Source organism: Phyllostomus discolor, chromosome 9, assembly GCF_004126475.2.
Source record: "Phyllostomus discolor isolate MPI-MPIP mPhyDis1 chromosome 9, mPhyDis1.pri.v3, whole genome shotgun sequence".
NCBI lineage: Eukaryota > Metazoa > Chordata > Mammalia > Chiroptera > Phyllostomidae > Phyllostomus > Phyllostomus discolor.
The window spans coordinates 57,446,114-57,460,074 of NC_040911.2; the positions used below are offsets into that span (position 1 = coordinate 57,446,114).

General features: G+C 40.6%; 1 protein-coding gene across 1 annotated transcript in view; it reads right to left on the reverse strand.

The window, feature by feature from the left end:
* The window catches only part of RPN1 (ribophorin I), a 44,383-nt gene extending 36,167 nt beyond the window's left edge, over nt 1–8,216 (reverse strand). The window contains exons 1-2 of the mRNA XM_028524232.2: nt 7,856–8,216; nt 1,686–1,750 (exon numbers count right to left, since the gene is read on the reverse strand). Coding sequence (XP_028380033.1) covers nt 1,686–1,750; nt 7,856–8,170 — 380 coding nt within the window. The 5' untranslated portion in view covers nt 8,171–8,216. The remainder of the gene's footprint in view (nt 1–1,685; nt 1,751–7,855) is intronic.
* Between the last annotated feature and the right edge of the window lie 5,745 nt (nt 8,217–13,961).

The window sequence follows — 13,961 nt, forward strand, 5'->3', positions numbered from 1 at the left end:
AAAAATGAGGAAGGGCTTAGGAAACTCAGGGACAACTTTAAACATTCCAATATCCAAATCATAGGGGTGTCAGAAGGGGAAAAGGAAAGCAAGAAATGGAAAACGTGTTTGAAAAAATAATGAAGGAGAACTTCCTCAATCTGGCAAAGGAAACAGACTTCCAGGAAGTCTAAGAAGCTCAGACAGTCCCAAATAAGTTGGACCCAAGGAAGCACACACCAAGGCACATCATAATTACATTACCCAGGATTAAAGATAAGAAGAGAATCTTAAAAGCAGCAAGAGAAAAGGAGACAGTTACCTACAAAGGAATTCCCATAAGACTATCAGCTGATTTCTCAAAAGAAACCTTGTGAGCAAGAAGGGGTTGGAAAGAATTATCCAAAATCATGAAAGGCAAGGACCTACATCCAAGATTACTCTATTCAGCAAAGCTATCATTTAGAATGGAGTGGCAGGTTAAGTGCTTTACCCAGACAAGGTCAAGTTAAAGGAGTTCATCATCATCAAGCCCTTATATGAAATGTTAAAGGGACTTATCAAAGAAAAAGATGATCAAAAATATGAACAGTGAAATGACAACAAACTCAAAATGATCAACAACTGAACCTAAAAAAAGAACAAACTAAGCCAACAACTAGTACAAGAACAGAATCACAGAAATGGGGATCACACAGAATGTTATCAGCTGGGAGGAGGAGGCAAGAAAATGGAGGAAAAGGTACAGGGAATAAGAAGCATAAATGGTAGGTACAAAATAGACAGCGAGAGGTTAAGAACAGTATAGGAAATAGAGAAGCCAAAGAACTTATATATACAACCAGGGACATGAACCAACGGAAGAATGTGGTTATAAGGGAGTATAGGGTGGAGGAGAATAAATGGGAGAAAAAATGGGAAAATTGTAATAGCATAATCAATACAATATACTTAAAAAAAAAAAAGACATATGTGGTCCAGAATATATCACAGCCTATTGCTCACTACAACACATTACAAAGGAGGGACCCAAAAAAACCTGAAATTATCTTCTGGAGGGCGGACCTCTTGAGTACAGGCTTTCCCCGCTAGGTTGAGTGTTCTGGGAACCCTTCTGTATTAGGTTACAGATGGTGTTGTTGTGAGAGGCTGCATTCAGCTTCAGTGAATTTTTTGAAGACTGAACACGTTTTCCCATTTCATAAAGGGTTATTTAGGAGCATACCTGCCCACTTTACGCTGAGTGAGCAGCAGTTTTTGGAAAAAAAAAAACAGCATGACCCCCCCGTGACCCAATTTTGCCCCAGCAACTTTTTTCTATTTCCACAAATGAAAAAAGCTCTCAAACGGAAATGTTTTGCTGATGTGGAGGAAATGAAACAAAAAACAGCAAAAGCACTAAAAGGCATCAAATTTGAAGAGTTCAAAACTGTTTTGAGCAGTGGAAAAAAGGTCTCAATAGGTTTATTGCATCAAATGAAGAATACTTTGAAGGTAACTGAAGTTTATACATGTTAAGAATACACAATTTTTTATAAGTAAATTCCGTTTTGGGGAGGTCCCCCTTCGTATATCAATTGAAACAGCTTCTAATATACCAGGCACTTCCTAAGTAATTCCCCCACCTTATGATTCTAACCCTGATAGGATAATCTATAACAAGAGGCACATATACATATAGATATTCTGACCATTCATTAACTTACCTTTTACCCTTAATTTTGGTTTCTCGTACTTCCAGGTTATTCTCTTCCTCATCTTCTCCCTTCACCTAAAAAAGTCACAAAAGTTATTCTTTTTCATGTCTGTTGGTCTCTAAATGTTGAGTCAACAATTAACCAACAACCTCAGGCTATTCACATTAAAGTAGCCAAACTACCAGAACTTTTTTTTGAAGATTTTTCTTATTTACTTATTTTTAGAGAGAAGAGAAGGGAGGGAGAAAAACATTGATGTGCGAAAGATATATCCATCAGTTATATCTCAGACACCCCTAGCTAGGGACTTGGCCCACAACCCAGGTATGTGCCCCAACTGGGAATAAAACAAGCAACCTTTTGGTTTATTAGCCAGCACTCAATCCTCTGACCCACACCAGCCGGGGTCAAATTACCAGAACATTTTAAAGATTGAATGCTGGTGTCAGTAACAATTTTTTTCATCTGAAATACAAGGACATTGTCAAAGCCTTGCTTCTGCACTGAAAAGCTTTATAATAAGCTCTATAAATAAATAACATTTTCCTGAACGATCATTCAAATACACACCTACAAATAATTATACTTCCAAATATACAGGCTTGGAAGGCCTCTTTCTGGATGTTTTCTTCTTCATTTACATCCAAATATACATAGGCAATGAATATGATTATTTATTGTAGGAAGAGTCTTGTACATGACCAAACCCTTTTTTATTTGCACAAAAGAAGTTAAACAGTAGCCAAGTCCTTGAGCAGAAGGAGCCAATGTCCACTGCTTGGTACACTCCCTATATTCTTATCCCTCACTCCAGCAGGATGTAAACCAGAAAAAAAGATGTTAACTCCAGCAGGCTGCAGGGTCTTTCTCGGAAAGAGCAGGCATCACAAACCATGAGACTATATAACAGACTATAAAGAGAAAAACTTTGATACACACCACCAATCTCTTTGCCAACCCAACCTCCACCAAAAGAAAAAAATATTAACACAACCTTTTAGCACTGAAGCACTGATTCCTAATAGGGTATACTAAGCAATAATAAGGAAGCTATTTTTAATATTTCAAAAAGCCTAAAAGTAATCATATACTTATCCTCCATTATGTTGAGCAGACTAATAAATATAACAAATTTCATTATGTTCAAATCTATCACAATGGGAACATTCCAGGATACTCATGAATTTATCACTGGCTTAATAAGAAATATTTATTGTTTAATAAAATATCAGAACCCTGCGCAGGTGGCTCAGTTGGTTGGAATGCCATCCCATCCACCAAAAGGTTGAAAGTTCGATCCCTGGTCAGGCTGCAGTTAGAATCCAGTCAGGGCATGTACAGGAGGCAACCAATCAATAATTCTCTCTCACATCAATGTTTCTCTATTTATTCTTCTTCCTCTCTCACTAAAATCAATAAATATATCCTTGGGTGAGGGTTTGTTTGTTTTTTTAAGGGAAAAAAGCTTAGAGAGACAAAATATTTTAAATATAGCATCCACAAGAGAGAAAAATATGAGATGGGTCCTTGGTAATGAAAAACCAAAAAACCATAAAAGACATTTTTGAGGAAAATCGAATTTGCTGATTATTAGATAAGATTATTATTACTAGACTTCTGGCCAAGATGGAGGCATAAGTAGACCAACTGTGCCTCCTCCCACAACCAAAATAAGAACAACAACAATTTACAAACAAAAAAACAACCAGTACTGACAAAAAATTGAACTGTATGGAAGTCCAACAACCAAGGAGTTAAAGTAGTCTCATTCATCCAGACTGGTAGGAGGGGAGGAGGCAGGGAGCTGGGACCGGGACGGAGAGGGCTCACTGCAGCACGACTGGCAGACCCTGGGTGCACAAGGCGGCAGAGGGCGGACCCAGCAAGGCAACAGATCGTGGAGAGGCACGGTGCACAAATCAGCTGGCAGGCCAAGAGTCCCACATTCCCACACTGATAAACCAGGCGAAACTGGAGAGTGAGACAGACCACGCAGCCCAGGGTCCCAGCAAGCAGAAATAAAGCCTCGAACCACTGACTGAAGACATCTTGTGGGGGTTGAGGTGCCGTGAGAGACTCCCAGCCTCACAGGAGAGTTTGGTAGAGAGACCCACAGGGTCCTAGAACATACACAAACCCACCCACAGGGGAATCAGCACCAGGAGGGCCCAACTTGCTTGCCGGAAGTGGGGGAAGTGACTGAAATCCGGCAGAGAGTGGAGCAAGCACCACAGTTCCCTCTCAGACCCCTCCCCCATAAACGGCATCACAACCCAGTAACATGGGGTGCCCCACCCTGGTGAACACCTAAGGCTCCAACCCTCACTACATAACAGGTGCGTCAAGACAAAAAAAAAAATGGCCCAAATGAAAGAACAGAATAAAACTCCAGAAAAAATACAACTAAGCAAAGAAGAGGTAGCCAGCCTATCAGATGCACAGTTCAAAGCACTGGTAATCAGGATGCTCACAGAATTGGTTGAATTTGGTCACAAATTAGAGGAAAAAATGAAGGCTACCCTAAGTGAAATGAAGGAACATGTACAGGGAACTAATAGTGATGGGAAGGAAACTGGAACTCAAATCAATGGAGTGGACCAGAAGGAAGAAACATCCAGTCAGAAAAGAATGAAGAAACAAGAATTCAAAAAAATGAGGAGAGGCTTAGGAACCTCCAGGACACCTTTAAACATTCCAACATCTGAATTATAGGGGTACCAGAAGGAGAAGAGGAAGAGCAACAAGTGGAAAAGTTATTTGAACAAATAATGAAGGAGAACTTCCCCATTCTGGCAAAGGACATAGATTTCCAGGAAGTCCAGGAAGCTCAGAGAGTCCCAAAGAAGTTGGACCCAAGAAGGAACACACCAAGGCACATCATAAGTGCCCAAGACTACCCAAGATTAAAATGAAGGAGAGAATCCTAGAAGCAGCAGGAGATAAGGAGGCAGTTTCCTACAAAGGAGTACCCATAAGACTGTCAACTGATTTCTCAAAAGAGACCTTACAGGCAAGAAGGGGCTGGAAAGAAGTATTCCAAGTCATGAAAGGCAAGCACCTACACCCAAGATTGCTCTATGCAGCAAAGCTTTCATTTAGAATGGAAGGGCAGATCAAGTGCTTCTCAGTTAAGGTCAAGTTAAAGGAGTTTATCATCACCAAAGCCTTATTGTATGAAATGTTAAAGGGATTTATCTAAGAAAAAGAAGATAAAAATATGTACAATAAAATGACAGCAAACTCACTATTATTAGCAACCACACCTAAAACAAAAACAAAAACAAAGTAAGCGAACAACTAGAACAGGAACAGAACCACAGAAATGGAGGTCACATGGAGGGTTAGCAACAGGGGAGTAGGAGGAGTAGAGAGAGGTAAAGGTAGAATAAGTAGCATAGATGGTAGGCAGATAATAGACAGGGGGAGGGCAAGAATAGTATGGGAAAAGTAGAAGCCAAAGAACTTATATGTATGACATGAACTAAAGGCAGGAATGTGGGTAGAAGCGGGTGTACAGGGTGGAGGGGAGTGAAGGGGGAGAAATGGGACAACTATAGTAATGTAATCAATCAAATATATTTAAAAAATAAATAAATAAAACAAAATGGAATCCATACTTCAACACATTCATAGAGTTCTGCTTTTCCAGTTGATAAGACTACCAAAGCCTCAAAAATATTTTATAGGAACTTTTCATCCCACTTTTAATCATTAAAGGAACATTTCTTGTATTTTTTCCTCTTCTAAAAGTTATTCACTTTTTTCAATTTGGAAAATACTGTGCACGCCAATGAAACAAATAATACAATCTATAATTACATCTATTAGCTCTATTGAGTATCAGTGTTAGTATCTGTAATATTTCCTTCTATTGTATTTTTATGTGAGTCTGTGTGTCTGTGTGTGTGTGTGCATGTATAAAAATCAGCATATTGTACTTCATCAGTCTGGAGGCTCATAATCCTGTTAACATGATATTACCCAGCCACCAGAGCTGGAGACTTACACACCACTACTCACAGTCAATGTCATCAAATACTATTGATTCTATTGCTTTCGGTCTATTATATCTCATATTTTTCGTTCTCTAACCACAGTGTTAACACCTTAATCTATATCATCTTTCATCGTAGTTATGGTACTATACTTAATTTATATCTCTACTCTTTATTTCACATTTCATCTTTCACAAAAAAAGGAATAAAAAATAAATGTTATTTATAAACTTAAAATAAAAGATGAGGAGGAGGAACCACTGGCTCCCTGTCAATAATCACCAGAGCCCCTTTTACAGTTCCTAAAATTCTATGTGTAGGCTTAAAGGTAACCCACTGAAAAAACTTCTTTTTGGGGAATGAGAACTAAACAAAGGATGCTGAACTTGGCTTTAAAAACTCTCCAGTTACCTCTGAACTCTGTTTCAGCTGGGGTTGAAATCCAAACTCAGAAGAGTATGCAACCAGAATACCAGAATAGGTTGTTTTTTCTCCAGTAGTGTGGCTATGAAAAAATTTCTAGCAACCTCAGTAAAACCTCCAAGTCAACTGTTGGAAAATACACACCCTCCATGTTAAGTGCATCATCCAGTTATGTTTCCCATTGAGATAGGGGTATAAAGAAGCACACATATCCATTTAACTGTTCTGTCTCTTGGACTACAAAATTAACAAATAATTTTGAATATATCTGGTGATGCAAATGCAGCTCTTATACCCCAACACAACCCTATCTCACAGCCATCTAGGCCAGAAGAGGTGATGTGGGTACTGACGAACACATAAAATGTTTGAATTTAACCTAGCTTAAGCCCTGATTCACTGACCACTCTAAAATCTCATACAGGGCGTTAAACAACTTAGCATCCCAGACTAGACTCCTCCCCTGCGGTAAAAACCTACACCTCAAAGGGTTATGAGGATTAAATGAGGATGAACTTAAAATACCTATCACAATACCTAACAAGTAGATTCTCAATTTTTAAAAAATCATCATGGGGAAAGGGGAAGGGTAAAAATATCAGTATAGTAACCCAGCTTGTAAGCATTCTCCAGCATGATGGCAGGATTAGTTACCTTCTGATTTGGTGCTTTATACTGTGACAACCTCATTATATCAGGACTAGCCTTTATAAAAGAATGAGATTTAATATTTAAAACATTCAAAGGTGGCAGCAGCATAAATTTAAATGAAGTGTTAATCCATCTTTCCACAAACCATTCAGTGTAACTGAGCAAATGCTCATGATGGACAAGATGTGAACAGAAGTCATTTCAAAAGTATAATCTCCATAAGCTCTGCTTTATAGCTGCAGATGCAGCCAGAAAGTGAAGTGTGCTTAGAAGAGATGATACTGTAATGAGTATTCTGTTAATAACTGGGAAATCACTTAATGGATGTTATATAATGAAAACGGCAACACACCTTAAGACGTGTGTTATTAGCAACCATTTCAAATGATTACAAGAAAAAAAAAAAAAAAAGCAAAGTTCTGTATATTCGCTCTATTCCCAAAGACAACATTTTCTTCCCCTGAATTATAAGTGTTCAGTGAAATACCTGGAAGCATACAAGCAAACTTATGAGCTGAAATGTGAGTGAGAACCAGAAAAAGGAAGACAGAGATCTGGACTTTACCTTTCTATACAGTTTAAACAGGCTGATATGACTTGCATGATTTTTAAAACTAACTTAAAGAAGGATGAAATTTTAAAAAGCGTTCATTAGCAACCTTAAGAAACGGATTATATTAACAACGGTTTCAAATTATTGCAAACTTAAACACGGAACCTACCACTATGATACCTACAAAGGGTCAGATGTTTAATCAAAGAAATTAAATTTTAACTCATTTATTCGTACTCCAGTCGGGCTACTACACTATGTCATGAGAAATGAAAATTTCCAGCACATTGGCAGTCTTAAGTCCTTTGCTGAGGCTATTATCTTAGTTTTACTGGGGCGAATACGATCGCTCCGCCCAAGGTCTCCAGCAGGAGTCGCAGTGGCCGCCCAGGAGTGGCTAGCTCAAAGGAGAGGTACGGCCTGCGCCGGGAGCAGGCTTACGGTGACGTGTCCGAGCCGAGGGCTAAGACCCCGGGCTCCACGTTTCCTCAGAGGCTGAGAAGGGGAACGGGGTCGAAGGACAGGCTCTGGAACCGAAAGAGGCCCACCCCACTCACCTGCACACGGAGATAAGCCAGCCGGGCCTCGAGCTCCGGCTCCAAGGCCAGAAGGAAAGAGGTGGCGCGGGACGTGGAGCTGCCGCCGGGGTGCGCCAGGACCATCTCAACGGTCACCTTGGCCAGGTGGCTGCTCAGGTCCACCGTGCGCTTCACGTCCTCATTGACCAACAGCGGTGCATCGGGAAAGGTGATGCCTGGCGCCGGGGCCCAGGCCCCGAGCAACAGGAACAGAAGAAGCCAAGAGAAAGATTTCTCCATGACCGGAATAGAGCTGCAAAACGCAAACCGCCCGGCCTCCGCGCAGCCGCTCATTGGACCCAGGCTGGCGCCACACCCTGGCGGCAACCCGGGCTGAAGGACCCCGTCTCCAGGGCAACGGGCGGGCCACCGCGCCTGATTGCAGGGCCCCTCATTTACGGTATCTAATTTTTCTTTTATTGACTTTTTTTTTAATAGGAAGTGGGGGAGGCAGACTGAGAGAAGTGGAAGCGGGGAGAGAGCGGAGAGGGAGGGAGAGGGACGGGGGACAAAGAGAGAGAGACATGGGTTTGTTCTACTTATTCATGCATTCATTGATTTCTACTTGTGAATGTCCTGACAGTGAATCAAACCTGCAACCTTGGGCTATCAGCGTGCTCTAACCAACTGAGCTATGGTGCCAGGGGTTCGTTTATCTAACTCTTAAAAGAACTAACCTCTGCCAGTCTGTTCTCTCTTACCATTCTTCCCCTGCAATAACACGGGCCTTTCTGCCCCTTGAAACAGTAAAATGTAGCTGAAACAAAAAAAGTAAAAGCCTAGGCAAAAGTTTAAGCAGAAAGAGGATAGCTGCACAGTCTCAAGGGTTTCCCCTAAAATATGTAGCAATTACAAAGGGGAAAATAATAAGTTTACACTGGAGTATCCTCGCAGACACTCCATTAACCAAGTGATCAAGGTTAACATTGCCAATTCCAAGACATAGTGACATCTATAGCTGAGGCAGGAGACAGCATAGGAAGAACTCTGAGACTGCAGTACTGTTACTGACTAGCATCTAGCACCCTGGTTGCCAGGAAATGCCTTTTACCAATTAAGTAGATTAAACAGTAAACCGAGGCAGGGAGGAGGAGGGAGACAAGTCCAAGTGCTAACTCAGCAGTCCTGAGCCTGGTCTGATAATATTGTCAAGTGTTCCAACACCACAAGAAACACTATATTAGCAAGAAAGAAGGGAAGTCCTTGAAATTCTATGCAGCATTTCCACTATCTGGGAAAGAAAGCCTTGAAACTGTGCTTTCATCCCAAGGCCTGAATATGGGAGAGGGTCCCCAGTGCCCAAAGAAAGAGCCCATAAAACAACTTTGGTTAATTGCCTACCTCTGGTTACTATCTATTTTACGAGGGAGTCCCTGATGCTTACAGAAAGCCCATAAATAACTTTGGAAAGTGCCCCAATTTTAATTGACTGCCTCCTGTCACATATTTGTTTTACAACAAGATGAACAAATGGAGTCTGGAGCAAGATAAGGATTTGGGCTAACAAACCCCAACACATACCTAAGTTTGGGTTGTCACATTCCCCCAGAAAAGCTGGCACCACATTTACCCATTAATCAATATGTAACTTTTTTCTCTTATCCCACCAACTATGTAAGTCCTCTGAACAAAGGGCTCCCGCTCGCGCGCTCTCTCTCTCTCTCTCTCTCTCTCTCTCAGGGGCTCAGGGTGCTCTTGGCTCTCAGGCCACTGGGCCTCTGGCCACCTGGCCTCAGGCTGCCTGGGGGCTTGCCACCCTGGTCTTCAGCAGCTCTTGCTTTTGCCACCCTGCTTTGCCCTGAAACTTTGCCTTTCACTACCACCCACCCCCTCCCACTCTCCCAGACCCATTCTCTTCCATGGGAACGGGTCACTAATAAACTGATTACACACTAATAGATTTGCTGATCTGTAATTCTTTACATGCATTGGCAAGAAGAACCAAATTTCTCCTGTCAACAATTATTAAAATACAATACAGGGAAGCTGTTTTCACAGTGGTCAGTTGCAAATCTAGGGAGATCCAATAGATCAAAGGAATGAACCAATTTGATTTTTTCCACCATGTGACAGCTATACAGCAAATATATCCCTGAATTATCCTGGAGTTTCAGAACTTCAGTTTCCCCTGGACAACTTCTGCCTGGGTTTGCATTCTCCCAACATCTCTCTCCCTCTCCATCCCTCCCTCCTGCCTCAGAAGACTGGGGCTCTGATCACCCTTGCCCTAGTTCATGAGATATTGGTTCCATTCCAGAAGAGACAAGTCAAGAGGAATTTGGGTTATTCCTGCCCCCCTCCTCCACTGACTCTCCAGCTCTTACAGGGATGGTTTCATTTAGAGACAAGTTTTCTTTGTCCCTTTCCCTGGCTCCAGAGCCCTGGCTCAGAGACTTTGGCTGGGTGGAAAAGCAGGCAGTAAAACAAATAGTTCATAATCTCCTTCCAAAGGAAATACAGTGGAACCTCAGTTCTCGAACTCATTTTGTTCTGGAAGGCTGTTCAAGAACCAAATTATTTGAGATGGGAGAACTGCTGTTTGACTATAACTTTATTTGCATCATAGGTTGGAGAAGTACAAACCTAAAGGGCACTCCCAAGAACAATAGAGGTCAAGATGAAAGGCGAAACTGTAGACCAGCAATTTTCAGGAAAGAACAGGGAATAAGACAGCTAGGAGGAGCCCCCCGCCCCCCCAGAACTGGAACAAATGCCAAATAGTGGCTTCACAAACTATTCCTTCAAAGAAGCCACATTTGATTGGGTTAGTTTGTATAGCAATTTATGCCCCAAGGCATTGTTGAAAACAATTGAACAATTATCTGCAATTAGTAAAGTTTAACAACATGGTCTATAGTCAGGGAAAAAGATGAAAAGAGCCCTTGCCAAAATCGCTGTCATCCCAAAGTAACCAAAGCTGCACCTCCCTGCAACACCAAAGGCTTTAAAATTGTGAGAGAGAAAATATACTTCACTAAAAGAATTCAGCCAGTCAACAAATAAATAAGCAAATAAGCCATAAAGGTGAGGGAAGGAATCAAGTCCCCTGAGTCCCTACAATATATTATCTAAAATGTCCAGATTCCAATTAAAATTATGAGGCATACAAAGAAACAAAGTGTGAATGATAAACCAGAAGAAAAACAAGCAGCCAATCAAAACTGCCTGTGAGAGTGTAACACAGGAGCTCAAAAACAGGGAGTTGCTTAAGTGTTCATGATATTCTGAAAAACCCACCTGGAGTACCAGCAGACGTGGACTTGCCACTTCTTACTCCCATCACAGAGGAATGCACAGATGGTGGCAGATCAATGCAAGAGAAACCACCTCCTCCAGTCTGAGGCTCATTATAAGGCAGGGGTGTCCAACCTTTTGACAACTCTGGGACACACTGGAAGAAGAAAAGTTGTCTTGGGCCACATGTTAAATACACTAATGAACAAAAAACGGTTTTAGGTAAATTTACAGTTTTGTCTTGGGCCGCATTCATAGCCATCCTGGGCCATGTGCAGCCTGCAGAAAGACAACACAGGTCCAGGTTGGACAAACCTATGTTCGGCCCATAGCTATATTATGTCAGTGTGAACATGCAGAAGGAAAGGGTCAAAAAGCAGTCACCAGGCAAGAAGCAACCCCAGGGGAGATAATCCAGAGTGACCAGATGTTCAGTTTATCAGAAAAAGTCTACAAATAGCCATTATTAACATATCCACAGAATTAAATGCAACCAAGAATAACAAATAAAACGATGAATGACAATTTCACAACAGAGATATCAATAAAGAGTTCAAAATTATTAAAAAGAACCAGGTGGAAATTCTGAAGTTAAAAAGTACAATATTACTGTACTGTACCAAAAGTGTTGAAATTAAAAATTCACTAGAGGGACTCAAAGGTAGATCTGAACTGGCAAAATAAAAAATAAGCAGGCCCTGGCTGGTAGTTCAGTTGGTCAGAGCATCATCTCAGTAGTTCACGGTTGAGGGTTCCATTCCTGATCAGGGCACATACAAGAATCAGTCAGTGAATGCATAAGTAAGTTGAACAACAAATTGATACTTCTTTCTTTTCTCTTTCTTTCTCTCTCTCCCCCTCCCCCATTTCTCTCTCTCTAAAAGTCAATAAATAAACATTGTAAAAAAAGAAGAAGCAAACTTATGGTAGACCAGTAAAGATGCAGGCCAAAGAACGGGGAGGTAAAAGGAATAAAATAAATGAAAAGAGCCTCAGAAAAATGTAGGACACCATTAAACACATCACCAAATATATAATGGGCACACCAGTAGAAGAGGGGAGAGAGACATGAGCAAAAAAAATATATATATACACACACACATATATGTACATATACATATATACAAAGAAATAATAGCTGAACACTTCTCAAATTTATTAAAAAAACAATAACCTGCACATCCAGGAAATTCAACAAAATGTAAGTAAGGAAAAATGTAAAGGTACATTTACATTTTTCTGTTGGTTTACCACAAACAGATACATTATATAAAAATGCTGAAAGTTAAAGAGAAAAATATTGAAAGCATTGAGAGAAAATGACTCCTTACTTACAAGGCAATTTGAATAAGATTAGCAATTAACTTCTTAACAAACACAATGGAGGAGATAGAGCAATGGGATAACATATTCAAAGTGGTCAAATAAAATCTATCAAACATTTCTGAGGAATTAGAAAATACTTTCAAACAAATGCAAACAAAGACATCAGTATTCATTGGATGCGGCTATAGCAGTACTTAGATGGAAATTTATAACTGTAAATATCTATATTAAGAAAGAAGAAAGATCTCAAATCAATAAACATAAGACACTAGTGCCCTGACCAGTATGGCTCACTTGGTTGAGCATGGTCCCACAAAGCAAAAGGTCACCGGTTTGATCCCAATCAGGGCACATACCTGGGTTGCAGGCCCAGTCCTTGTTTGGGGCACATAAGATGTTTCTCTCACACATTGATGTCTCTCTCCCTCTCTTTCTCCCTTCCTTCCCCTATCTCTAAAAATAAATAAATAAAATCTTTTTAAAAACACAAGACACTATTAAAAGAGAAAATTAAACCAAGAGCAAACAGAGGGAAGAAAATATTAAAGAGTACAGCATAAATTAATGACATAGAAATACATAGAGAAAATCAACCAAAAGCTTGTTCTTTGGAAAAAAACAACAAAACTGACAAATCTGGAGCTAGACTAAACAAGAAAAATGATAGAAGATGCAAACTAGTAGAAGTAGAAATGAAAGACAGGGCTTTACTACTTACCTTAAAGAAATAATTAAGATTATGAAGGAGTGCTGTGGCCATTTGTATGCTAACCTAGATGGAGTGGACAAATCTCTCGGAAAATACAAACAACCAAAACTAACTCAAGAAGAAAAAATCTTTCAGAAAACATGGTTTTAGCTTATTTATTGATATTAGAAAGAGAGGAGTGGGGAGAGAAACATCAATTTCTTGCTTCACTTACTTATGCATAAATTGGTTACTTCTTGTATGTGCCCTGACCCCACAACTTTGGCATGTCGGGGTGATAATCTAACTAGATTAGCTACTTGGCCAGGGTAAACTACACAATCTGAATAGAGCTATAATAAGTGAAGATAGTGATTTAGTGCCCTGGCTGATGTTGGCTTAGTAGGTTGGGCATCATGCCACAAACAATTCAATTACTGGTCAGGGCACATGCCTGGGTTGCAGGCCAGGTCCTCAGTTGGGGGTGAGCTTGTGAAAGGCAACTGATAGATGTTTCTCCCTCACATTGATGTTTCCTTCCCTCTATTTCTTCCTCCCCCTCTCTCTAAAAATAAATATGCTACAAGAGAAACTGGTTCTTCTTGCCAACACAGTAAAAAATTAAAAATCGGCAAGTCTATTAGGGTGCAAGCAGGGTTTATTAGTGATATGTTATCATGGAAGAGAATGGGTCTTAGCAAGGTGGCGGTGAAGGGCACAGGTTCAGGGCATGCCAAGGTTAGGGTGGCAAGAGGCAAGGGCAAGGTGGCAAGAGCAGGGGTGACAAAAGCCTCAGGTTCTTTGTTCTGAGGACTTCTATAGTTGGCGGGATAGGTG